At 38.8% G+C, this 24,752-nt stretch overlaps 1 protein-coding gene across 1 annotated transcript in view; it reads left to right on the forward strand.

Moving 5' to 3' along the window:
• MYO9A (myosin IXA) overlaps positions 1-24,752 on the forward strand; it is a 272,260-nt gene that overhangs the window by 245,145 nt on the left and 2,363 nt on the right. Inside the window, exons 33-40 of the mRNA XM_036734161.1 lie at positions 931-992; positions 3,042-3,234; positions 3,835-3,963; positions 5,456-5,561; positions 8,609-8,740; positions 9,437-9,560; positions 22,818-23,020; positions 23,995-24,137. Coding sequence (XP_036590056.1) covers positions 931-992; positions 3,042-3,234; positions 3,835-3,963; positions 5,456-5,561; positions 8,609-8,740; positions 9,437-9,560; positions 22,818-23,020; positions 23,995-24,137 — 1,092 coding nt within the window. The remainder of the gene's footprint in view (positions 1-930; positions 993-3,041; positions 3,235-3,834; positions 3,964-5,455; positions 5,562-8,608; positions 8,741-9,436; positions 9,561-22,817; positions 23,021-23,994; positions 24,138-24,752) is intronic.

Below are 24,752 nucleotides of genomic sequence, written 5' to 3' on the forward strand. Positions count from 1 at the left end.
TTCCACACTAAAGAAATAACAGTTCAAGACCAAAAAATGTAGTCATCTAATTTATAATTCCATTCCTGTTCAAACATTGATATATAGCCATGTGACCTACTCCTTGACAAAATCAGATAGACAATATTTTAGTTTATCGTCTTCTTCATACCTCCTCCTACCTCCTTTCCCAGAGACCTTATACACTTGAATCAGAACTGACCTGCCTTATTAAAGGAAATATGTGTTTTGATTTATAAAATATTAAATTAATCCATGTTAGTATGGTAATGATTTCATATTTTACTCTTCCCCCCCCCCAAGAAATATAGCTGCTTTTCAACAGAGTCCCCATGGGAATGATTCCAACATTGGGAATGTCATGTACCATGGAAGAGCAATGGGGAAATATGTTAGGCAAATGGGCACTAATTCTCAAATCACATCACCAAGGCTGACACGTTTTCCACCTGCTATGTGGAAGGCAAAAGGAATGTCAAGTTTAAGAATATAATATGGAGCTTTGCCACAGACTCTGAATTTTATTTTAAGCTTGTTCAGAACTGAACTTTAATTTTGCTATTTGTAAAACAGGCAAACACATAAATTATGAGCACCTTCTAGATAAGGAATTCTTAACCTTTTTTATGCCATGGACCATTCTCAAAATGATGTTTTTAAATGCCTAAAATAAGATACACTGGAATACAAATGAGGCCAATTATTGAAATAGTTTATTAAAATATTTTTTAAAAAAATTTAGCAGACCCCAGGTTAAGAACTCCTCTTACAGAATTTGTGCTAGGTTACACTAGGTAAGTGTACAAAGATTGTTTATGTGATATTTTAGACATCACTAATTTTAACAGAAAAAAAAGTTATAAGGAAAGCTGTCACCTTGTAGACATAAGCAGGCTTTCTATAACACTGCTTCTTGCCATTATTTTTCAGTATGCAAATATGCTTGCCACAAGAAATGCTGTTTGAAAACTACAGCCAAATGCTCGAAAAAGGTAGGAAGCTATGTCTTATGATTTACTTATCAATAAAGAAAAGATCCATTTGTTCCCTCCCCAAGATCTGTGTAGTGGGAGTTACTCCTTGTAGGGATCACTCCAAGAAGTTGCTTCGGTGCCATTCTGGGCATGGTTCTGTGCAAGGGAGAGCTTCCGTAGATGCCCTCAGACAGCTTACAATCTGATAGGAGCTTAGTATCAAAGCTGAATATTCGGAAAATGGAATATAGATCAAATGAGGGAATGTGCCAGACGGTGGTAGAATTCACCATCGTAGAAAATATATCTGTCTGCGCTTCATTGTCTAAAGTAGGTATCTCAAAACTGGAACCTGGCTTCCTACAGCTAGTAATAGCATCACTACCCCCTCTCCTTGAGGTTCATCATATAGTCTTTTTGTCCCTTTGTTCAGACAGATACAAACTTTTATGAAAAGAAACAAAGATTAGCTACTATTTCTTCATTTCAATTTTATATTTAGTTCTGAATTCTCCCTGTTCCACTTCCTGTTTCCCCCCTTTGAGAAAACAAAAAAAAAAATAAAACCTATTACAAACATGTATAGTTAAGCAAAACAAATACCCCACATTAGTCATGTCCTAAAAATATGTTCCCTAGTCTATACTCTGAGTCGTTCATATCTATCTGGGGTGAGTAGCATGTTTCATCCTGACACCTCTGGTATTCTAATTGGTCACAGTGTTGATCAGAGTCTAACTAGTATTATTACAAGTAATGACTGCTATAAATTTAAAACAAATAGGATTTCTCTTTGGAGGAAAGGAAACCTCGCTTTGCTTAATTTAAAGTTGCCAATTTTTATTCATATTCTTATCATCTACCATCATAATTTGTCAATTTAGTGAGCATATATTAACAGTTAAAATAATACTGGATTCCTGCAGATATTTATTGAATCACGTTTGTTATACACATAGATATGTTACAACCCGTTTTTAGATTATAGACTATTTATGAACTAGGCAAGCAACACTTTCCCAACTAGAATGAACCTTAATTTTGAGATTTAAAATATGTTTAATTTTGAAAGATCTTCAATTTAACAACTATTTAAGTTGCTTTAACCTATTTTTTCCTAAAAAACTCAATTTTAAAAATTTAGTAAATCCTAGTCAGTCTTTGTAGTTGCACAGCTTTTGTGTCGTGTCATTCAGATAAGCCCATCTGAACTAAACCATAACACTGCAAATATATGGACGCTGCAATTAAAAGTAATTCAGTTCCAGCCAGAAAAATTAAGCTAATGTCATCCAGCATTCTAGTGAAGCATGATGCTTTAATTAAAAGAATAGATATTATTATCTTTCTTAAAATAGCTTGTGAAGTAATTTACAGAGAGGACATATGTATGTATGATGTATTATGTCAGGGACTGTGCACATTAAAGGCATCCCATATATAGCCTTCCATTGCCCTTCCATTTTCACATTCATTCACTAAAGATTAATCAAATATCAGCTCTGCAGTATCCTGTATTAGGTGACCTGGGAGGTATAAAAATGAATAAAATATTATCCCTATTCTTATGGGACCTGAAGTCTGAAGGAGATAAAACACAAAATACATATAACAGTAATACAAAGAAGAATGTGAAAGTGTAGTTAAATGAGCTACAGAGTACTTACAAGGCAGGCAAAGAAAGAAAAGATTGCTGCCAGCTAAGGGAATAGGAAAAGCTTCATGAAGGAAGTAGGCAGACAGAGAAACAGCATGGAATTTATTTAGGAAAATATAGAATGTGCATGGTTTATGTTGCTCTCTATTCTTGTAGAGCTACTTTGCAGGGAATAGAATATATAGGTAGTTGTTGTGGCTTATTGGAATTCTCAGTAGGGAGGAGAATTGTGTCTATCAACTTCCCCTTCAGTGGTTTGTCCTTAACAGAAAATCCATTCCCCTTGCCAACAATCATAATAAGCCTGGAATTATCAGGAAATTGCCAGGCTCCCACCTATTGAGAAATTAGAATAAATTTTAAATGTTTTTCTTAAATTTAAATGAATTTTAAATCTTTCTTCCATTTAGTATGATCCAGAACTTTCATCTCGACAATTTGGGGTTGAATTGTCCCGATTAACAAATGAAGAAAGAACCGTTCCACTAGTGGTAGAGAAGCTAATAAACTACATTGAAATGCATGGACTGTACACAGAGGGTATTTACCGAAAATCTGGTTCAACTAATAAAATCAAGGAACTTCGTCAAGGTCTAGACACTGGTAAGATAGAAGAGGTACTTTTCAAACAGAAGCCAAAGAGGAAAAGAAACAGCCAGGGAAAAATGTTACATTTAAATAGGATCATATTAATTTTTTTAAATGCCATTATAGTTTAAACTGGGATCATCTTCAACCACTCCATAGAAGTCCTTGAAGGTTGAGAATATAATTATACAGATAGGAGGGCTCTTCAACTTAGGGGCTAAAATAGAGACTGAGAAACAGCCTGATGCAGTGAAAAGAGCAGGGGACTTTTAAGTCAGAAGACCTGAATTCAAGTTCTGATTATTACATACACTAGCTGTGTGACCTTAGGCTAGTCACTTGACTACCCTGAAACTCCATTTCCTCATTTAGAAAAACCGGTATCTCAGACTTGTTTTGAGACTTAAAGGCATGTATACAAGATATATTTTTTGAAATTTTATATAATTTTGAGTTATTATAAACTCTGTGTACAATTTCAAATTTCACACTTGCTACAGACTTTTAATGTGACCATGGGAAAGTTATAATCCTCTTGCGCTTCTATTTTTTTATTAGTAAAATGAGAAATACCAAGAATTGATAACTTAACTTTTTCCTTTTCTCTTACAATAGATATTGACAGTGTGAATTTAGATGACTACAACATTCATGTCATTGCCAGTGTATTCAAACAGTGGCTTCGAGAATTGCCTAATCCTCTCATGACTTTTGAACTCTATGAAGAATTTCTGAGAGCTATGGGTAAGCACACAGGACCGAAAGATCAAAAAGATGACTTATATTGTGTTATACCATATCCAGGATCAATTTTTTAACCCTATTCTTGACTATTTTAATCAAACATGGAATTAGACTTGACATTAAAGTAAAAGAATAAAGAAAATGGGCTTAGATGTTCTCCCTTGTCTGGGAGTGTGTTCTGTCTAGTCCTATCAAAGGGATCCTTGTAATGTCACTTCAGGTATAATATTCTATTCATACTTTATTAATTTTTCTATCCTGATGATTTCATTCATAACAGTGCTTCATATAGTTTATGTGAATTAACAGTTCCTTAGCTACTTATAAGAGTAAAAAGATTTAATCTGAGAAATGTGTTGAAGGGCTAAATGGGTGAAAGGTATGGCTTACATTGATGTAAATTATGAATCATTGGTTAAGAATTGTGTGTGTGTTATAGTATGATAAAATAGATAAGGCTAGCTGGCTGTTTGAGTTTGAGCCTAACATAGTCCAGGGGATAATCTCGCATCTGGGCATCTGATGATCAGTTCTCCTAAGAGTGATTAGTGTCTTAGAAAACTGATTTAAACTGTCCAGACTTAAACCAGATTGATTTATTAACCTGATGAGAATTTATTTGTTTGTGAATAAAATTGCTATTGTTGTATCTATTTGTGTCCATTAACTAGGACAACCTCTTTTCTCATAGCACCATGCTTGGGACACTGAATAAGTAATCAGAAAGTTGCTTAGTGAATTTAGAATTTTTTAAAAAGAAAGTTGGATATCTGAGGTGTAATATCTACAACAGGCTGTAGCAGCTTCTTAAGTTACCGCTTCCCCATAAAGGGAAATACCTGCCACAGAGAATAGATACTTTTGTGTTGGCCAGGGTTCCCTCTCTTTTGAATACTGCTGAAGGCATACTGCTCAATTCTCCCCAACTCTTCTGTTTTTCTAGACTTTAATCATTATGACATCCTCCCTATTTTCATTTGTAACATTCTTGCTTCATTTATTTTCTGGTAACATGGGAAGTCCATCAGTGAACTTTCTCCAGATCACATGTATAAAGCGACATATTTAAAGGAAAGCTTCCTTCAGCTGTCTGTGGTTTGGATGTTGTTGTTTACTTCACATACAAAGAGTAGTACAGCCTGATCTGAGTGTGTTATTTTTTCCTGACTTTGTCCTTAGCTTAATGTCCCACATTCTTTGGGCCTCTGCCCTCTGACAGCCTTATCTCCATGTTTTGTACTTAAAATTCTGTACGAGGAGAAGCAGCACTTTAACACTCCCTAGAGGCATGTTATAGCCTTTTAAGAATTCCTTCTCTTTAGTCTCCCAGAGGCGTAAAGAAGTTGAAAACTCACTTTTCTAACTATTCTTCAAAACTAGTCTACAATAATATGAGGAATGGGTCACCACTACTTAGCCTTATTTGTTCAAGAGAAAGAGAAAGAGTAACAGGTATTGTTCCCATTCCCCTTGGGTTCACTGTTTCTTTTAGGTCTACAGGAGAGAAAAGAGACCATCCATGGAGTATATTCTGTGATTGATCAGCTTTCCCGAACACATCTCAACACTCTAGAGCGCCTTATCTTCCATCTGGTCAGGTAATTGTTCTGGGGGGAAAGAGAGATTTACTAGATTTCCTAGAGTGCTTCTTAAATGTAGAGAGTTCATACTTCAGAATTTTAGGGGAGAAGACTCTAGTACCTATGCATTAAGCTATTTTTTGTTCTCTCTAATGATAGAATAAGTTAGCTAGAATTGCTTGTCTGCTATAAGAACAGTAACTTCTTTACAAGCTGCTACTGTAGGACATTATTTTCTTCAGTAGTTGACAATCTCTGTCCTTGGGAAAGTAACTCATTCTTTTTGCCTCAGAGCAACACATCATGATGGGCTAAATGTCCAGTGTTAATGACTTGGCCCATAAAATTTATGGGATCAGAAGGATTCATGTGTATAATATTGATATATCTCACCTACTCACAGGCCAGGATTTTAAGTAGGAGTATTTTAGTTTCAACATGTATTGGAAATGCCTAGGACAAATCTTTCTTAATTTGTGAAATGACAGCAGTCAGCTTGAGGAAGGTGAACTGTCTTACAATTAATCTGATTTTTTGAGACATGGCAGTATAAGGATATTGTCCTTGAATGCAGTAGTATATTTTGAATTTGTTTGGTAGAATAATCTGTTGACACTAAGGATCTTAGTAGGAGGAGTGTAAGAACACTTGCCACAACAAATAGCCAAAAGAGCCCTGGAGTGCCATACAAGTCAAAACTACTAAAAATTATTTACAGAGCCAGGAAAAATAATGACAAAATCCATCTGGAAGAACAAGGTCAGGAATATCAAGGGAATTAATGGAAAAAAATGCAAAGGAAGGTGGCTTACATGGGTACCAGATCTAAAACTATGTTAGAAAGTGGCAATCATTAAAACTATTTGTTACTGGCTAAGAAATAGACTGATGAATCAGTGGAATAGACTGTAAGTAAATGACTATAGCATTCTACTGTTTGATAAACCCAAAGACTCCAGCTTCTGGGATAAGAACTCTCTATTTGACCAAAACTGCTGGGAAAACTGGAAAATAGTAGGACAGAAACTAGGCATAGACTAACATCTCACATTATGTACCACGCTAGGGTCAAAATGGGTACGTGATTTACACATAAAAGGTGATACCATAAGCAAATTAGGAGAGCAAGGAATAGTTTACCTATTAGATCTACGAAAAAAGGAAGAATTTATGACCAAACAAGAGATAGAGAACTTTATGAAATGCAAAATGCATAATTTTGATTACATTAATTAAAAGGTTTTTGCACACACAAAAAAATGCAACTGAGATTAAAAGGAAAGCAGAAAGATGGGAAACAGTTTTTACAGCCAGCATTTCTGATAAAGGCATCATCTCTCAAATATATAGAGAACTGAGTCAAATTTATAAAAATACAAGTCATTCCCCAATTGATAAATGGTCAAAGGATAACAGACAATTTTCAGTTGATTAAGTCTATCTATAATCATATGAAAAAATGTTCTAAATCACTGTTGATTAGAGAAATGCAAATTAAAACAACTCTGAGGTACCACCTGACACCTATCAGATTGGATAATATGACAGAAAAGGAAAATGCTAACTGTTGGATAAGACATGGGAAAATTGGGACACTAACGCATTGTTGGTGAAGTTATGAACTGATCCACTGTTCTGGAGAGCATTTTGGAACTATGCCCAAAAGGCAATCAATTGTGCCTCCCTTTTTACCCAGCAATACCCCTACTGGGTCTTTATCCCAAAGAAATCGTAAAAAGGGGGAAAGGACCTATTTGTATAAAAATATTTATAGCTGCTCTTTTTGAGGTAGCCAAGAATTAGAAATTGAGGGAATGTCTATCAATTGAGGAATGGCTGGACAAGTTGTGGTATATGAATGTAATGGAATACTATTGTGCAATAAGAAATAATGAGCAGGCAGACTGCAGAAAAACCTGGAAAGACATACATGAACTGATGCTGAGTGAAGTGAGCAGAACCAGGAGAACATTGTACACAGTAGCAACAACGTTGTTCAGTAACCAACTTTGATAGGCTTAGGTCTTCTCAGCAATACAGTGATCTAAGACAATTCCAAATGACTCAGTATGGAAAATGTTGTCCACATTCGGAGAAAGAACTATGGAGTCTGAATGCAGATCAAAGCATACTGTTTTTGCTTTGTGTTTTTCATGGTTTTTTTTTTGTTCTGTTTCTTTCACAGCATGACTAATGTGGAGATATGTTTACATGATTGCATATGTATAACCTATATCAGATTATTTGCCTTCTTGGGGAAGGGAGAGAAGGAGGGAGAAAAATTTGGAACTCAAAATCTTAAAAGTGAATGTTGAAAATTATCTTTACATGTAATTGGGAAAAATAAAATACTATTCTTAAAAAAAGTAGTGCTTTTGATTTAAAAAAAAAAGACCACTGGAGTGAGAACTGATAGACTTTAGCTCTAGTCCAGGATCTGCTTCTAATGTGCCAAGTAGGTGACCTGGATGAGTCACTTTGCCACTCTGGGCCGCAGTTTCCTTACTTGTTAATGAAAGCATTGGAATTAAGACAATTTGTAAGAACCCTTTCTGTTTCTAACATTCTGTAATTCTGTTCATTCCAAAGACAAAGGACCAGAGCAAAGAAGAGGCTACAAAGACTAAACTAATGCAAATGTCCTTCTAGCCTGGTTTTAACCAGTACCTTACCATCAACAATTATAGCAGTAATCATAAGTTCCTTTCATATCACACTTTTAAGGTTTATAAAAGGACTTTACATGCGTTATATAATTTGAGCCTCAGAACAACCTAATGTGGGAAGCACTACATGTTTTATTAATCCCATTTTACAGATGAGGAAACTGACTCTCAGAGTGGTTAAGTGACTTGCCTGTGATTACACAGCTACCAGAGGTAAGACTTGATCGTAAGTCTGCCTCATTCCAAATCCAGCCAGCATTCTTTCAACAAGCTGTATCCCCATTGCTCCTCTCTTTCTCTACCCAGATCTTCTTTATGCAGTGAAATGGTAGGGCAGGTTGCCTTGGTTGGCATTCTCTTTTCACTCTGGTTTCTTGGATGGTATGTTTTGGTCTTTAGGATTGCACTGCAGGAAGACACCAACCGTATGTCTGCTAATGCGTTAGCAATTGTGTTTGCTCCTTGTATTCTCCGTTGCCCAGACACAACTGACCCACTGCAGAGTGTGCAGGATATCAGCAAAACAACCACGTAAGAATTACTTCCTTGTCCACTTCCAAAAGGTCTTGGAACAACTCTGATAACCAAGTTCCTTATAATAATCTAATCTTGAGGTCATAGATAGTTGGTGAATATTTTAAGCATTCCAAGTATCTTTTAAAATTAAGAAACAAGGGCTGGGCTAATGCATTTTTGTAAAACAGCATTAGAATACCCAAGCTTTCTTTTATCAAAGTTGAAAGAAACCTCCATGTTTTCTCTCCTTGAGTACAGAGTTATTTGTATCAGTCACTTTTAGGAAACCTTTTTTTAAAATGTCACTCTCACTTGGGATTACATATAATTTCCAAATAACTTTCTGACAGCTCATTCCTACCAAGTTATATATATACCCTCTGCTTCCCTAAAATGGAATCTGCTCCCAGCCCCATGACTTTCAGATCTGGCCCAGAGCCCAAGAAAAGGACAAGTTCAGTGAATGGTCTTCACCTTTCATATTGCCCATCCTTACTTTGACCCTTTCCAGGGGACTGCTGGAGAATTCTTATATTAACCTTCCTTAAAATTAAAGTTATAAGAGTTTATTCTTCAGTTGAAACAATTACTAGAACTGCTCCTTCCAAGCCCTCTCCTTGAACCTCGCCAAAAACTGGCCCCCAGAACTGCTTCACTACAACATGGCGGACCTTGAGCTTTTGGTTACACTTTCACCTCTTCTTTTCCTAGCTGTGTAGAGCTGATTGTTGTGGAACAGATGAATAAATACAAGGCTCGTCTTAAAGATATCAACAGCTTGGAGTTTGCTGAGAACAAGGCCAAGACCAGGCTATCCCTGATCCGACGATCAATGGTGAGATGGAGGAAACACTACAGTCTCAGGGATAGTTGCATACGTTGTGGGTTCTCTCTAAAGTGAAACAGAAGGGTGTCCTCTGAATCCTCCTCAGTGAGCTCTAAGATAACTTCTACTATTAAAAAAATGTTAGTTTTATAAATGCCTTAGGCTTGGAGACATCTTAACTTTTTCACTTGAGTTTAGCTTTGCATAAAGTGGGCAAGACTTGTATGTTAAAGTCTTAAGATAAAAAGGTGAAGACTATAAATCAGCTCTGTTCTCTTCTCATTTTCAGAAAACTAACCTACCTGACTGTTCCCCATACTTCCCTCCAAGGTCTAATCCCAGGAAATGTCACTTTGAGCAGTTCTATCGAAGAGTCTTACGCATTGAGGATTTAATATTTGTTGCTCTCATTTTTAAAAGTAACTTCTAAGACAATAGAAGTTTCTTTTGCAATTTTGATGCCTCAGCACATTGAGTACAGTATCATGTATCCTAGGATTGATTTTTTTCTTTTTGTGCTACTTCTTGTTAGATACATGCCTCTAGGAACTCCAGTGAGGCACAGAAAAATCTCATTCCTACCCACTAATAAATCCCAGAGTCTTAAAAATCTAAAAAATTAACTGCCCATCCTCAGATTGAAGCTTTGACATGGGGTTTCCACCCACCTTTCCATTTTTCATCATATCTAATCAGCTTCAAAATAAACTCTTAGTGGTGATGATCAGGCCAACGCCAAGGTTGATGTCACTGTTTGATGTCAGTACAAGTAAATCCAGTTTGTGCCCCATCACCCCTCATTCTAACTGCACTTCAGTGGCGGGAGGCAATGAGCATCACTCCTTCCACAGCTTCACAGTCATTGCTTGGGTTGGTACTGGATTAGATCCATTTTCTCTCACTGAGTGCTCAACACATATTTGTTGACTGCACAAACATCTGCATGTGCTTTCTTGTGACAGCAAAATAGGCAAGGTTGGCTGATCCCAGGACACCATCCAAATTTATGTCATGGAAACTGAGCAAAAGTTGCATTGAAAGAGTGAAGCCATTTCTGAGACCTGCTCTTCTTTCAAGAGCACTGCTTTAAGCATCCTGGCTAGGACAAGGCAATTATAAAGGGGAAACACCTTTCCAATGCAATAGTCATTTTGCAGACCATCTGGCCCAGCTGTGCTTTGTTGCTGGTACTGCAAAGAGATGATGGATCCATCACATTCAAAGACTAAACATTCTCTGAGAGGGGGAATGATGTGTACTCTAACCTTCTGCTTTCCTTTTCATGTCCTTTCTAATCCAGAAACCTGTACTCATTGCAGTTAGATTTATGAGCATAACCCGCAATCCAATCCCGGTATGTATTAAACATGTTGTAGTATGTCACGGCTGCATTACATCGCATCCTTGCATGTCACTCATCTAGGAGCTGTGCTGCTTGGTCATCATTCACGATTGTCCACATACCGTGTGCAGCCCTAGGCCTCAGCCTTAGCCCCCATCCTCACCCTGGGAAGGACGGATAGGGCTCTGACAGGCAAGAATGGGAGCCAGCACTTGGACCAGCCTCACAGTCTGTCAGACTCCCCTGCTCCTCTACCATGGCTATGGACCACTCTCCAAAATAACTTAAACGTTCCTAGTTTGAGAGACTCTCAAGTGGCCAGAATTTTTTTGCATCCTTGCCTTACAGAAAAAGAAGGTAGCCTCTAAATCAACTTGTTTTCCTCTTTACCTTTTGCCTTTCCTTTAGTCTTACCTTTTACACACTTCCATTCTTGTTCCCTTTTCACACCTCCTGTGTTGTCTGCCCATCTTTTTCTAGGTTCTCTCTTGGTTTTTTACTCTCCTATATATGGTGTTATTGAATAAAATCCATCTACACATTTTGTCTGTTTGATGGAGAGCTACTAGGTGGCACAGTGGATAGAGCACTGGGCTTGGAATCAGGAAAATTTATCTTCATGAGTTCAAATCAGGCCTCAGACACTTGCTAGCTGTGTGACCCTGGGCAAGTCACTTAACACTGTCTGCCTCAGTTCCTTGTCTGTAAAAGAGTTAGAGAAGGAAATGGCCAGCCACTCCAGTAGCTTTGCCAAGAAAACCCAAAATGGGGATATTGATGGATATTAAATCCAAAAGTTGAAAATTGTAAAAGGATAGAAATAAACTTTTTATCTAGCATTGCTCCCATTGGATCACTTGCTGCACATTCCTCTTACCACCCACTTCTTTCCTATCACAATAGGAAACATTGACTGAGCCCTTGATCTTTGGTTCTTGATAATGCCTTCCAAGACTAGGGGACAGGGCTCTAATTTCCTTTCATTAAAGCTTAAAAAGTACCTAAAAACTAGGCTAACAATTAGAATGACAAAGGCTTCACTCAACAAGTTAGACCAGAATGAACAAATGGATGGCCTGGCTCTGGGCTTGGACATTAGAGTTTATTCATATTTTTCTAGTCCTTCATCCCTTGTCCTGTAGATGGACTTTAGTGCCCCCTGACCCATGACTATTTCTACAGAGAAAGTAGATAGACAATGGAGTGGAAAGAGTAAAGATGCCATGTAGTAGACGAGGCTTATTTCAATAAAAGAGTCTTCTGCCTATTTAGCGCCTTATTTTAGCAATGGCTTAAGACCAGAACTCCCAAAGTGGAAGCTTAAATCAGCAATTCACTCTCTGGATATTCACCACAGGAGCCAATCAAAAGGTAGAAAGCTTAATGCGTTCACAGAATAAAAAGGATTTATTGGTCCCTTTTGACCTTTTGTCCATACCTACAGATCATAATTACATACTATCATGTCATTTTTTTAAAATAAAGATAAAAGATAAATTCTGATAGTTTTGGGGGAAAAGATGTCACCGAAGTAAGCTACAATTTTAAGGCCTTTTCCCAGATAGATTATTTCATAGGATCATAGATTTAGTGCTAGAAAGGACCTTGGAAAATCATCTAACCTAACCCTTTTACACATGAAAAAACTGAAACCAAGAGAGGTATTTGCCCCAAATCCTACAGGTTGTTAAGTGCAGGAGCACTTAACATCTCCGCATGCAGGGCTTTTCCCATTCTCCACCCCATTGCCTCCCCCATAGATTCACTGAGATTTACTGGCTTTGCTTTATAATGAAGAAAATTGAGCAAGATGCAGGGCTTTTGAGGCCCAAAGTGTCAGATCCCAATTTAGTGATGGAAGGAACAAGACCACAGGTAGCAGATGGAAAGGGAAAGGAAGGTTATATTGGAAGGGCAAGGTAAGAAAAATGGAGATGCATCAGTTTCTAGGAAGCAGATTGAGACCTCACCTATACCATCTCTACTTGCTCATTTTTCCTTCTGGTTTTTCCTCTTTCCCTTGTCTCTTAATTCCTGAACTCTTCTCAAAAAACTCCCCGGCTCCAGTGTTGTTCTGTTGTCGACACCTCAGTTGAGAGTTAGATAGGCTGCTACCAGTGTTGGTCATTGACTGGGTCTGAAAAGGAATTCTTACAGTTTTCCTGCAAATACAACACAGCGTCTGTGAAGAACTGTGGGCAGCAGAGGACACGGAATGACAGGCTGAGCCATTTTCTCAACAAGGATACTGTAGATAAGGACTGACTCAGTACTTTTCCTTCCTGGGAACCACTTTGTATGGGGAAAAAAGTGAGTCAGTCATTAATTTAAATGATACAGTTTCAAATCATTAAAATAATTAAGTATGATTTGCCAGGCAGAGTTGATTAGGCCAAAGTGATTTTTAAAAATTACATGTTAATCTCAGCAAATTTAGCTATTTTCTACTAAGCTTAATTAGCTTTCTTGATATTTTTATAATATAATGTGGCATAGAAGAAGAGACTATAGTTAATTGAAGAACCCTCAATTTTCAAAGAAAATCGACTGTACAAATCAGATAGACTAGATTTAATTCTACTGATTTTTAAAATAAAGGATAATTCTACACTCTGAATTTCAATATGAAATGATGTAATTTCATTTTGAAAATTAAACACTGAATCACTGTAATACACTTTCAAATAAAGGGGAGAAATTAAGTAGTTTAAAAAATTTTTGTTTGTCGCTATAATATGTTTTATCTATGCCTACAATGTCAGTAGCTGCCCTCAGGTCCAAACACACTAACCTCATGCCCATCTTCTCCCTTCTCTTGTCTCCATGCCTTTGTATAGGCTGCCCCTGTTACTAGGATGTACTCCTTCCTCAAGACCACTCCTTTGCTTCCCTAATTCCTTTCAAAGCTTAGCTCAAACACTACCTTCTACATGAAGCCTTTCTTGACTCCCTACGACCTGCTAGTACCTCCCCCTTCCCTAAAAATGTTACCTTTTATTTATTTTATAAATATCTTGTATCTACTTCTAAAAGTACATGTTATCTTCCCCAGTAGAACATAAGCTTCTCCAAGACTGGGACTGTTTGATTTTTGTCCTTATAACCTAACATCTGTCATAGTGCCTGGCACACAGTAGGCACTTACAAATGCTGACTGGCTGGTTGATTGATTATTGGTGGAACAGAGAAGAGTTCAGGAACGCTGTTTGATGGTGTCTAGAGATAGCAGTCTTTTATTTCACCAACCTGAGATGAAAGGGAAGAAATCCTCCCTCTAATCTTATAGTTGAAAGTAAAGGCTTATGCTCATTTGTGAAAGAATATGAGAAAGGTGACCATTCTTCAACCTTGAATGAGGAGAAGCTTCCCCTGTTCTTTTTTCCTGGGGGATTTCTCTTCCTTTCAGGCTTATCAGTGTCACCAGCAGCTGGAAAGGGAGCAAGTTCTTCAAAATAATGTCCCTGTGGAATAAAAAGGGCAGCAGGGTGGAGAGACACAGATTGGTTAGAACAAGCTGGTTAGTACTAGTTAATTTCCATTTACCCCGTGCAAAGTATCAGAATCTTCGTCTAGCAGAAATTGTGCCACCTCCGTAAATGGAGCCCTCCAACACTAGAAAAGATGCAGCATAAGTTTCACTTATCACCTCTTATGTTACTAATATACACCTGGGAAATAAAATTATGGTTATAAATCCCCTGGAACAGAGTTGAAAGTTAGGGTTTGGGTTTTGCACCCAAAGTACCCACTTACCTTGTAAACAGTAGGTCTGATTCTTGTGATTTATGTAGATTTATATGCTTATTTTTCACTATAGTATCATTCATGAAGTTACTTCATTCCCAGACTAACTCATTATCTTTCCCTTAAGCCTCTCTTTCCTCCTAACTTCCCTATTTCTATTAATGAAACCACTAGTCTTCTCTTTGCTAAGAATGGAAACCTTATCATCATCTTTGACTTTTCCCTTTCTCTGTGCTATCTGCAATCTCATGAACTATTCTCTCTCCAATGGCTTTCATATTCCTCCCCTCATTTCTGTTTCTACTGTTACCATCCCAGTTCAGGCCCTCCTCCTCTCTGCATTACACTTTCATCTTTCACACAGATAATTTTCTTAATTCACAGATGAATTATGTCATTCAGTTGAAACATCCTCAATGACTCCCTGTCATCTATAGAACTCCTTACCTTGGCATTCAAGACCTTCTGCAACCTGGCCCCAGCCCACCCCTTTAGATAGTCTGGACTTCAACTAAACATGACTACTTTCCATTCCTCAAATTTACCTATTTGCTTCTTCCTCTGTTCACCATATCACCAGCGCTGGGATTCAGTCCATCTTTGTCTCCTGTTTCTATCGTTTGAGATTATTGCTATTTCTTTAATGAAGCCTGCTTTTATTCTCCCACCCTCAGCCAGTACCCCTTGCTCAGATCTCTCATAAAACCTTATTTGTAGTACTTTGTCTAGGCATTACATTTTTGTCATGGTTTTGGGTGTGCCTGTCTTCTCACCCAAACTAGATCCTGTCCTTCCTTGAAGATGTATATGCTTATAAATAAGACTACGTCTTATTTATCTTTATAACGAAACACACACACGCACACGCACACGCGCACACACACACACACACACACCTGGTGCCTTGTAAAATATTAGGCACTTAACAAAATGTTTGTTGACTTAAAATTCCTTGAATTTAAAAGGGCACATTAATTAAGAAGCTTCTGTATTTAAATGCCAAATTTATAAGACATCGTGGTATAGGGGGAAGAATAGTGGCCCAGGAGCCTGATGCCAGCACTGCCCCTTAATTGTATCTAGTCTTTGGCAAGTCACTCCTCGTCTCTGTGGCTATTTTCTTACACAATGAAAATAATATCCTCCCTCCACAGACACACACACACACACACGCACACACACAGCCCTACCTTTTCTTACAAAGAGTTAATGTTGGAACTAAAGGGCTACAAGAGAAAAAATTAAAATGTTCTAGTTTCCAGAACAGTGTAGTGTGGTACACATAAGGCAACAGTGAAGCTGGGGGGTTTGATAGTATGTGTATGGGCAGCAGGCAAATGATGGCCACACTGTTTAAGCCTCCCCTCTCCACCTGCCACATTTCAGTCTTTCTTTACTACATGGTGCCCAGGAAGTTTGCCACAATCTCCCCTTCCTGTGACAAGCCTGGTTTTCCTGCCTCCTTTCCAGCCCCTCCCACCCCAGCGCCATGAGTACCCACCTATCCCTAAAACCATTGTACCTTAGAGCTCCCTCTAATCCAGCCATACCTCACTTCTCTGTTCCTGCAAGCACTTTGACTGGAGAGGTCATCGTCCCTGAGGTTCAAATGCTGGTGGCTGGAAGTTGTTTGAACTTTTAAGAGGGCATTGGTGAAATAGGAGGCAAGAGAGGAAGTCATAGTAGTCCCAGAGACAAGGGAAACTACTCAACTCAGATTGCCCTTGAGGGCAGTTGTTTCTTCCTTCCTTTAAGGAGCTTGGAATCAAGAAGATAGACAGGTACACAAAGCACATATGCCATGAATGAATTATAGACAAGGGTGGCTGCAGGAATAAAAACACAGATTCTCAGCACATTACATATCTTTATATTTTTGATAAAAGCATACACTACTATAAAGTTTTACCTTGAATATAATTTTTGCAAAATCCCATAGATTTTTTTTAAAAAATTTTATTCCAAACTTAAAACACCCCCAAAAATAAGCATGTGTGTGTGTGTATATGTATATTTATGTCAGAACACAAAAAGGATTATATTTGAAATCACCAGTTTCCATTTCCTACCACTTGCTTTTTAAAATACATGTGTATATATGTACATGTATGTGTAAATTCCATGCATTACTTTGAAAACTGTCCTGCTTGTCTTTGCTTCCTCCTGAATTTCCTTCTTTTCTCTTTTGTACCTTTTTTAAAAAATGCTTCAATGGCCCTTTAATCCCTTTTGTCACCCCCTCTACCTCACACCAGATTAAAAAAGAAAAAAAAAACAAACAAACCTTGTAACAAATGAGCATAACCAAGCAAAGCAAATCTACATAATGGCCCCATCCAAAAGTCTCCATCCTATTCTACACTTTGAGTCCTTCACTTCTCTTTCTCTTCTTAGCAGTACTTGTTGAAAAAAGTTACCTGCACTCGTGGCCTCTTCTCTCCTCTCCCCTCATTCCTCATTCCTTTGAAGTCTGGCGTCCTACCTCATCACTCAGCTGACACCATTCTTTCCAACGTTTCCAATGCCATGTCTAATGGTCTTTTTCTAGTCCTGATCCTTCACAACTTGTCTGCTGCATGTGACTGTACTGGCCACTCTGCTTCCTCTGAATAATCTTTCTTCTCAGAGTTTTTGTGACATGCTGTCTCCTAATTCACCTCCAGCTTGTCTAGATGATCCTTCTTAGTTCACCTTTAGTCCTAGATTCTTTTCTCCCTCTCTTCTCTTTCTTGGTAACACAGTTACCTCCCATGAGTTTAATTATGTCTATGTAGATGACCTCCCAGATTTATACATCCTGTCATGGTCTTCCCAAAGCTTCAGTCCCACCACACCAAATGCCTATTGCACATTTGAAACTGGATATGCTAGAGATAATCTTAAACTAAGCATATCCTAAACTAAACCATTTCTTTCCCCCTAAACCAGGCCTGCACAAAGTGTGGCCCACAAGCTGCTTGCAGTCCATCAAAAGATTTCAGGCAGCCCACGAAAAATGTAGAGGAAAACATGCTCTATGTTTTTTGAAAGCCACCCAAAATTCTTTGGGATGCCTGTGGGCTACAGGTTGTGCAGGCCTGCTCTAAACTCTCCCTTCTTCAAGCTTCCCTATTTGTATTGAAGGCTCTAGTGTTCTTCCAGTGTCTCAGGTTCATCATCTCACTGTTATGCTGGACTTCTCACTCTCCTTCAGTCCATCCAGCTGTTACTCATTTGCCATATCTTACCATTTCTATCTTTACAACATCTCTTGCATCTAACTCCTTCTCTCTATTCACAGAGCTGCCTCCCAATTCAAGCCCTTATCACTTCTTCCTTAAATTATTGCAACGGCTTCCTAATTGGTCTGCCTATCTCTCACCCAACAGACTGCTTTCAAAGTAATCTTCCTTAAGCATAGATCTGACCATGTGACTTTATTCACCCAACTCTACTGTTTTCCTTCCTCCTAGAATAATATAATTCCTCTGTTTAGCTTTTAAAGCCTAGCCCCAAACAACCTTCCCAGGCTTATTGGACATTACCCCCCTTCGCACACTGTGATGTAGCCACGTTGGCCTTTTCTCCATTCCTCACGCAATAGTCCATCTCCCAACTCAGTTGGGAGTTCAGGAAAGGCTGCATGCATAAATGCTGCCTGAGCTATATCTCAAAGGCAGAGTGGGCCTCTGGCAATGGTAGTCTAATATTTCTCATGGTCTCAAAGAATCATTGATTTCTGTTTGAGCTGTTCTAGTTTTTAGAAAATGTATACACCACTTTCTGTTCTAAGCTTTTAGTTCTTTCTTCCAGAACTTTCATTTCATTTTTCATCTTTTGCTTCATTTCTTCTAGGGATTGATGTGGTCCTTGTAGGAGATCTATTTTTTTTTCCCTTTAAGTCTCTGCTTGCAGTTTTGGATTTGCTTTCTCCTAGGTTGGATTTGAGGGAATTTCTGGATCTATATTAATTTTTCATGGTAATGGGAATTTTCTTTGGCTTACTAATCACTCAAGCTTTAGTTCCTGAAGTGGGGCTTTGTGCCTGGGATAGGCTCTGCTTCAGTTTTGGGTAGGGTGATTGGCCCTCCTTGGTCTCTCCTTGGATACCCTGTATTTCTACACTATTCCCTACCTCCTAAAGTTAAACACACACACTGTCTCTCTCTCTCTATCTCTCTCTCTCTCTCTCTCTCTCTCTCTCTCTCTCTCTCTCTCTCTCTCTCTCTCTGCCAAGCTTCTCCCCAAAACAAAATCCCATCTGAAAACCCCAATATTGACTCCAAAATTCTCTAGAGCTATGGATCTTAGACCATCAGTTTCTAAAGAATCCACATTGTGGCCGTCCAGAGGCATACGTGGGGTGTAAATAGGTGGTAGCAGCAATTGTCAGCAAACAGCAAGCACAAGATAGTATGAAGGATAACATAGAGATAGATGATCTTATTTAAGTGAATGAGCTGGAGAGTGAGAGACATGAAGGGATAATAACGGGGCAGCTTTTGTAATGCTTCCTGTGCAAATTAAGAGAGCTAGAGGATGTGTGGTGGCCCTGCTTTGGAAGATCTGCAGAAGGACATGGACAAGAGTGTCACACAATGAGAAAGTATAAATGAGTTGCTATCAGCATCAATTGGAGAAAAGCATCCACATCAATGAAATCAAAGATGAGTTGAAATATTATTTTAAAAGTATTATTTTTAAGAGACTGTAAACAGGAAAAGTGGTTAAGCTGTCCTTCCTACCAACACTTAGAACCTTCAGATCTCTTCAGGAATACTGAGATATTAGGGAAAGGGCTACTTTCTCTGAAAGGCAATAGACCTGCAGAAACACCACCTTAGAATAGATATTCTTGCTCTGAAAATAAAAAAGAAATTCCCTCTTCCTTTTTAAATATAAACATTTTCTGAGCTCCAGTTTGTAAGTTGAATTTTTAAAAAATTTATCCCCAACTGGTCAAATTGTCACCATTCAGAGATTGAGTACATGGCTGGAAGCCAGGCTCAAATAAAAGCCACTAAGAACATTTCAGCAACCTATTTATAAACCGTCTTGGCACCTGATCCCTTTCACTCTAAAGTGAAACTCTTAGAGAAAAGAGGAGATATATAGGAGATATATACATTTAAGAAGGAAAAAATGAGGTAAGTTATTAATTTTCTACTTAAAAGGATTTGAATAAAATCTTCCTGAAGCTAAAGATATCTTCCTTCATTTAGCTGTTAAGGTCTAGGATAGAGCCAGATAGTAAGTAATAATCTGTCTCCATTGGTTCTACAGTTTTCTGCTTATCCTGCTGCCAGTTTGTGCTCCCCTGACTGGCTTTATAAGAGAGAAATGGGTCAGTGTCTGATAATCAATCTGAAGATCTTTGAGGTGACGCACTATTGTGAGTTACCGTTGCTGTGTTTTTCTGTGGCCCAAGTGCTGCTGGATCCATCTTAAAGCAAAAGGTTTTTCCTCCCTCCTCTCCATCTTTTGAATCCCTCCCCATCCTTTAAAGTCCAATTTATATTCCACCTCTTCCTTGAAGTTTTCTCTGATCCCTGTATCAATAACACCATTCCTCCTGGATCTTTCTATTTTTCTTACGTCATCTTGATCTGTATTGGTGTAGTGTCCATCGCCTATACTTGTGAAGGCAAAGACTACATCGTGCTGTTGATCCCAAAGCCTGGCACTGGGCTTACTGAGTGTTGGCTGGCCTAATAGACACCAAATAAGCCTCACAGGTTGTTCATGTATTTTTTTAGGCTTTTTGTATATTGTATTACAGACTGAGATAATATCGATATTTTTTGCTCAAAGAAAAACAAATCAGGGATAGATGATTGAGCATACAGAAGATAATCTCCAGTGACCTTGATGTCGCTGTCACAGCCCTGCTGCAGTAAAGGCAGTCACCATGGGATTTCACTTTTGGATAATCCTGTCCGAGTCTCTCCTCCCCCTCATTTGAGGGGATGAAGAAACTTCCTGGTCACAGATAAGAATTTTTTTCTAGCTAACTAACCCCACCAGCTGAAGCTAGGGCCTTGAAATCTCTTGGCACCTGGTTATGTCTGCTTAGCTGTGGACTTGCTCTTTGAAGTCAGAGACTGTTTTGTCTTTCTGTCCCAGGCATCTGACACAGACTAATCAGTTAGCCAGCATTTATTAAGCACCTACTATGTGCCAAGTGTTCTGCCAAGCAGCAAGGATACTAAGGCAAAGCCAAAAAGTCCCTGCCTTCGTGAAACTTATATTCTATTGGTAGAGACAACATGTACACATAAAACTACCTGACTATAAAGAGATATACACAGCAAACATACAGACCAGATGGAAGGTAACCTCAGAGGGGAAGCTCAGTAAATATTTGTTGGATCAAAGAATGACTAGTACATGGTTCTAAGGACTTTGAGGGGACACCAACAATTGTAGTGCTTTTATTACAGAGGTATTCTTAAGCCAAGTCGATGGAATCTGTGTGCTAAAGTAACAAAGTCTAACTTTTTAAGAACTGAATCAGCTACTCAGCTTTGCACTGATTGCAGAATACACTTCCCCTTGAAAACCCATACATTCTAGTGAAATACTTATTTCAGGGAAACAAATCTGTTTGGATCCCTGAGTTTAAGAGAACGTAAGAACAAGGCTCTGGTAAATTGGAACTGCTCTCCAGTCCTTTCCAGAGCCCCCTCCCCATGGAAAATGATGCTGTGAAGCCTGTTCAAGGTTGGTCTGAGAATCCAGACCTAAAAACTACTTTAACCTTTTTCTATTAGTCCTGTTAGGTGGCTCTTTGCAAATACAAGGCCTTACTGTGTTGTAAGCCAAACACTTGAAGGCTTAGTGACAGAGTAGTCTCTTATGTGGCTTAGAGGCTTTCTCATCATCTAACTGTGTGCCTGTTGCTAGCCTTGTGCTCTTTGGTGGTGGTTTTAGGGATCCAGAAGGACTCAAAAGTCAGCCCAGGGTTTAATAACTTGATTCTAGCTGGGTTGCAAGGTAGTTTATCACCATGTTTTTACATAATTCTAACAGCTAATCAGATCGCCTTACTTCATTTCCTGATTTCTTTTGATAGGGATTCAGCTTGATTCTCTCTTTAAGCTCTCAAAGTGTTACACCCACATATTTTGTTATGAAAGTGATCTTTCCTTCCTGATGTTTCTTTTATCACTTTGGCTAGACCAATTATTTGCCCTTAACATGTTCTGTATTGTATCATTCTTACGCTTTATCCTGTTCACCCGAGGACGGGGCTTTTGTTTTTCATTTTTGTATCCCCACATTTAGCATAGTGCCCTTCATATAATAAACACTTTTGCTGCTATTTCTAGTTCTTGTCTAAAAAATTCCTAACTTCTTGGTCACACAGAAAACCAGAAGTAGAAGTCTTCATGTAATTTCTTCTTTTGTTTCTATTCATCTGCATTGAAGTGAACTGAGACAAACAAAACCCTTGACAAACAAAATCACTTCCTGTGCTCTCATTCCCCACTGCAAACTCAAACAAGGGTAGGGAAGGCAGTGAAGGGAAATGAAGATAACATCTACTTCTAAGATGAATCTGCCTTCCTCCATTTCCCTAACAAAAACAGCCACCATCCTGTTGCATTTCACCATTGTGAGTATATGTGTGCATCAAAACAGAGTCAAGACTATTCCTTTGTCAGCCAAGGCAAGTTCAAAGTGAGTGTAAGAAGCTTATAGGTGTCCTGGTTATGCTCTCTTCTCTATGATTCCCCTCCAGTGTGTTTTCATAAATCATACAAAAAGGCAACCACTTTCTAAGGGAGCAGTTTTCTTGATGTAGATAGGATTTTACTGGGAAGCTAAACACCTTTATACCCATGATATATTGTGCCCTAAAACCCTGCTGGGTTATGCTTTGTGGGTACACTGTGATAAATTTCATGTGTGGCATATGGGTATTTATATAATTAAAGGAAAGAATTTTTAAAATCTACCTGTGTGTAGTATCCCTCCACCCCTCAGGTTTCTTACAGGGTTATTTTCATGGTTTCTTGCAATAAAATGTCAATATGTTTGTGTTTAGTGGATGTTGTCTTTCTTAGGCCCCTACCAATGATGATTTGTGTGCATTTATTATCTCTACTCATCCAGTGGACTGAAAGCATGCTCATTGTCCTAATCTCTCTGACCAAAGAATAGGAAGACATGAAGCTTTTTATATGGGTGTTTCTCTGCAGGGTAAAGGGCGTATTCGTAAGGGAAACTACCCAAGTCCATCATCTCCTGTTGCAGTCCGACTGCCCTCCATGTCTGAAGTCCCAGAAGAAACTGTGACTAATGAGGAGGCAATAGAGATGGAGGTCACAGAGCAACAGCAGGCAGCCATGCAGCAGGAAGAGAGAGTGTTGACTGAGCAGATTGAGAATTTGCAGAAAGAAAAGTGAGTTTCCAGAGGGGAAGGGGGAAGAACATTGTTTTTATGTCATCCTTCTATGAAGACAAGTGCTACATGGTGTGGTGTGTAGTAGAATCAACCCTAGAATGGGAGTCGGGAGATCTGAGCTCTGGAATGGGAGTCGGGAGATCTGAGCTCTGGTCCTGATTCTTCTAATATCATTCAAGTCATTTAATTTCTCTGAGCCATGTGTTTAGAGTTGTTCCATTGATGTTCATTGGTGAGATAATTGTCTTGCCTGATTATTTGGTTGTCAGGGTTCCATTTGTAAAATGAAAACAAAGTAAAATTAACTTGGCTACATGGGAATCAGACCCATAGAACTTTTTGAGAGCTGAAAAAGACCTTGGAGATTATTTAGAATAATTTCTTAACTTTACAGATAAAGAAACAGGCCCAAGGAAGCTGACTTGCCCAGTCATAGCTGTCAGTGGCAGAAATAGGACTAGGACTGAAATCTTAATACTTAATACTGTTTTCCTTACACCTCTTCTGGCCTCTACCCTTGCTCAGCTGGCTTTCAATTAAACATGAACAAAACATTCAGCAAGTCTGAGGAGAGAACAGCAAGCTTGTGAACCTATTATCAGGGCTTAAACTCAGAAGAAGAATAGAGATGAGACTCCTCTAAAATCTGGACCTTCTCATTAACAAATGTCCTGTGAGCAACAAGAGGCTGATCAGGGAGAAAGACAGGCTGCTAACTGTTAACAAGCCCCTAGCTGGAGAAGAATGAATGGGGGGAGGGGTAGGAAAAAAAACCACTCCCTGCTTATTCCACCCTTATCTATTTATTCATTTATTTATTTATTGTTTTGCTTCAGGGTAATAGTCTTTTTCATTGTCTGAACTGTTGTGAATGGCATAGGATCGTCACTTGTATTCCCTTCTCCCAGGCCTCTTTTCCTAGAGCTTCCTTCAGCCTGGATGCTAATAGTCTTCCTGATTGGATTTTGCAGGGAAGAACTAACATTTGAGATGCTTGCCTTGGAGCCCCGGGCTTCAGATGACGAAACACTTGAATCTGAAGCCTCTATTGGGACTGCTGATAGCTCAGAGAATTTGAACTTTGACTCTGAAGGAGCTTTCTCTGATAAATCAGGTAAATGAGGTAGTTGGATCGTGTATTTTTTCCTATATATTTGATCCCTGAAGAGACAGGGATTCCCATCGTGTGAGATAAGGCCGCAACTTCTCCTTTCAGCTGTGGTACTTAGACTGCCAGCTGTCTCATCCTTCCCAATTTGAAATGACCTCTCAGACTTAGGACCTGCAGTGCTCATGGGCAGTGACTTAGGAATGAACAAATGGATTTTATAGAAGCATTTGTTAAGCATTTACTGTTTGCCAAGTGCTAGGTGCTGGAGATACAAATTGCAAAATTCCTGCTCTTAAGAACTCACACTCTAATTGGGAGCAACAACATATAAAAGAAAGCTCTGCCTCGGGGGAAGGGAGAGGATGCAGGAGCCGAGGGGATGGCAAGGCCATCAGTAGGTCATACGACTGGTTTTGAGAATCAAAAGAGCACAGATGCAGAGCAGTATTAAAGCCTTGAGGACCCCAACAACTGCAGTGACAAAGCTGAGGGTAACTCGTGGTGTTCCACATTACCAAAATGTCTCCCCTGTCATATGGTAATGTAAGCAAACAAACAGCCCAGCTGGATTGGAGGTCTAGAGGAGGAGGTGGTGAAGTGAAGTCCACTTTCCACTTC

The sequence above is a fragment of the Trichosurus vulpecula genome, chromosome 8 (assembly GCF_011100635.1).
Source record: "Trichosurus vulpecula isolate mTriVul1 chromosome 8, mTriVul1.pri, whole genome shotgun sequence".
NCBI lineage: Eukaryota > Metazoa > Chordata > Mammalia > Diprotodontia > Phalangeridae > Trichosurus > Trichosurus vulpecula.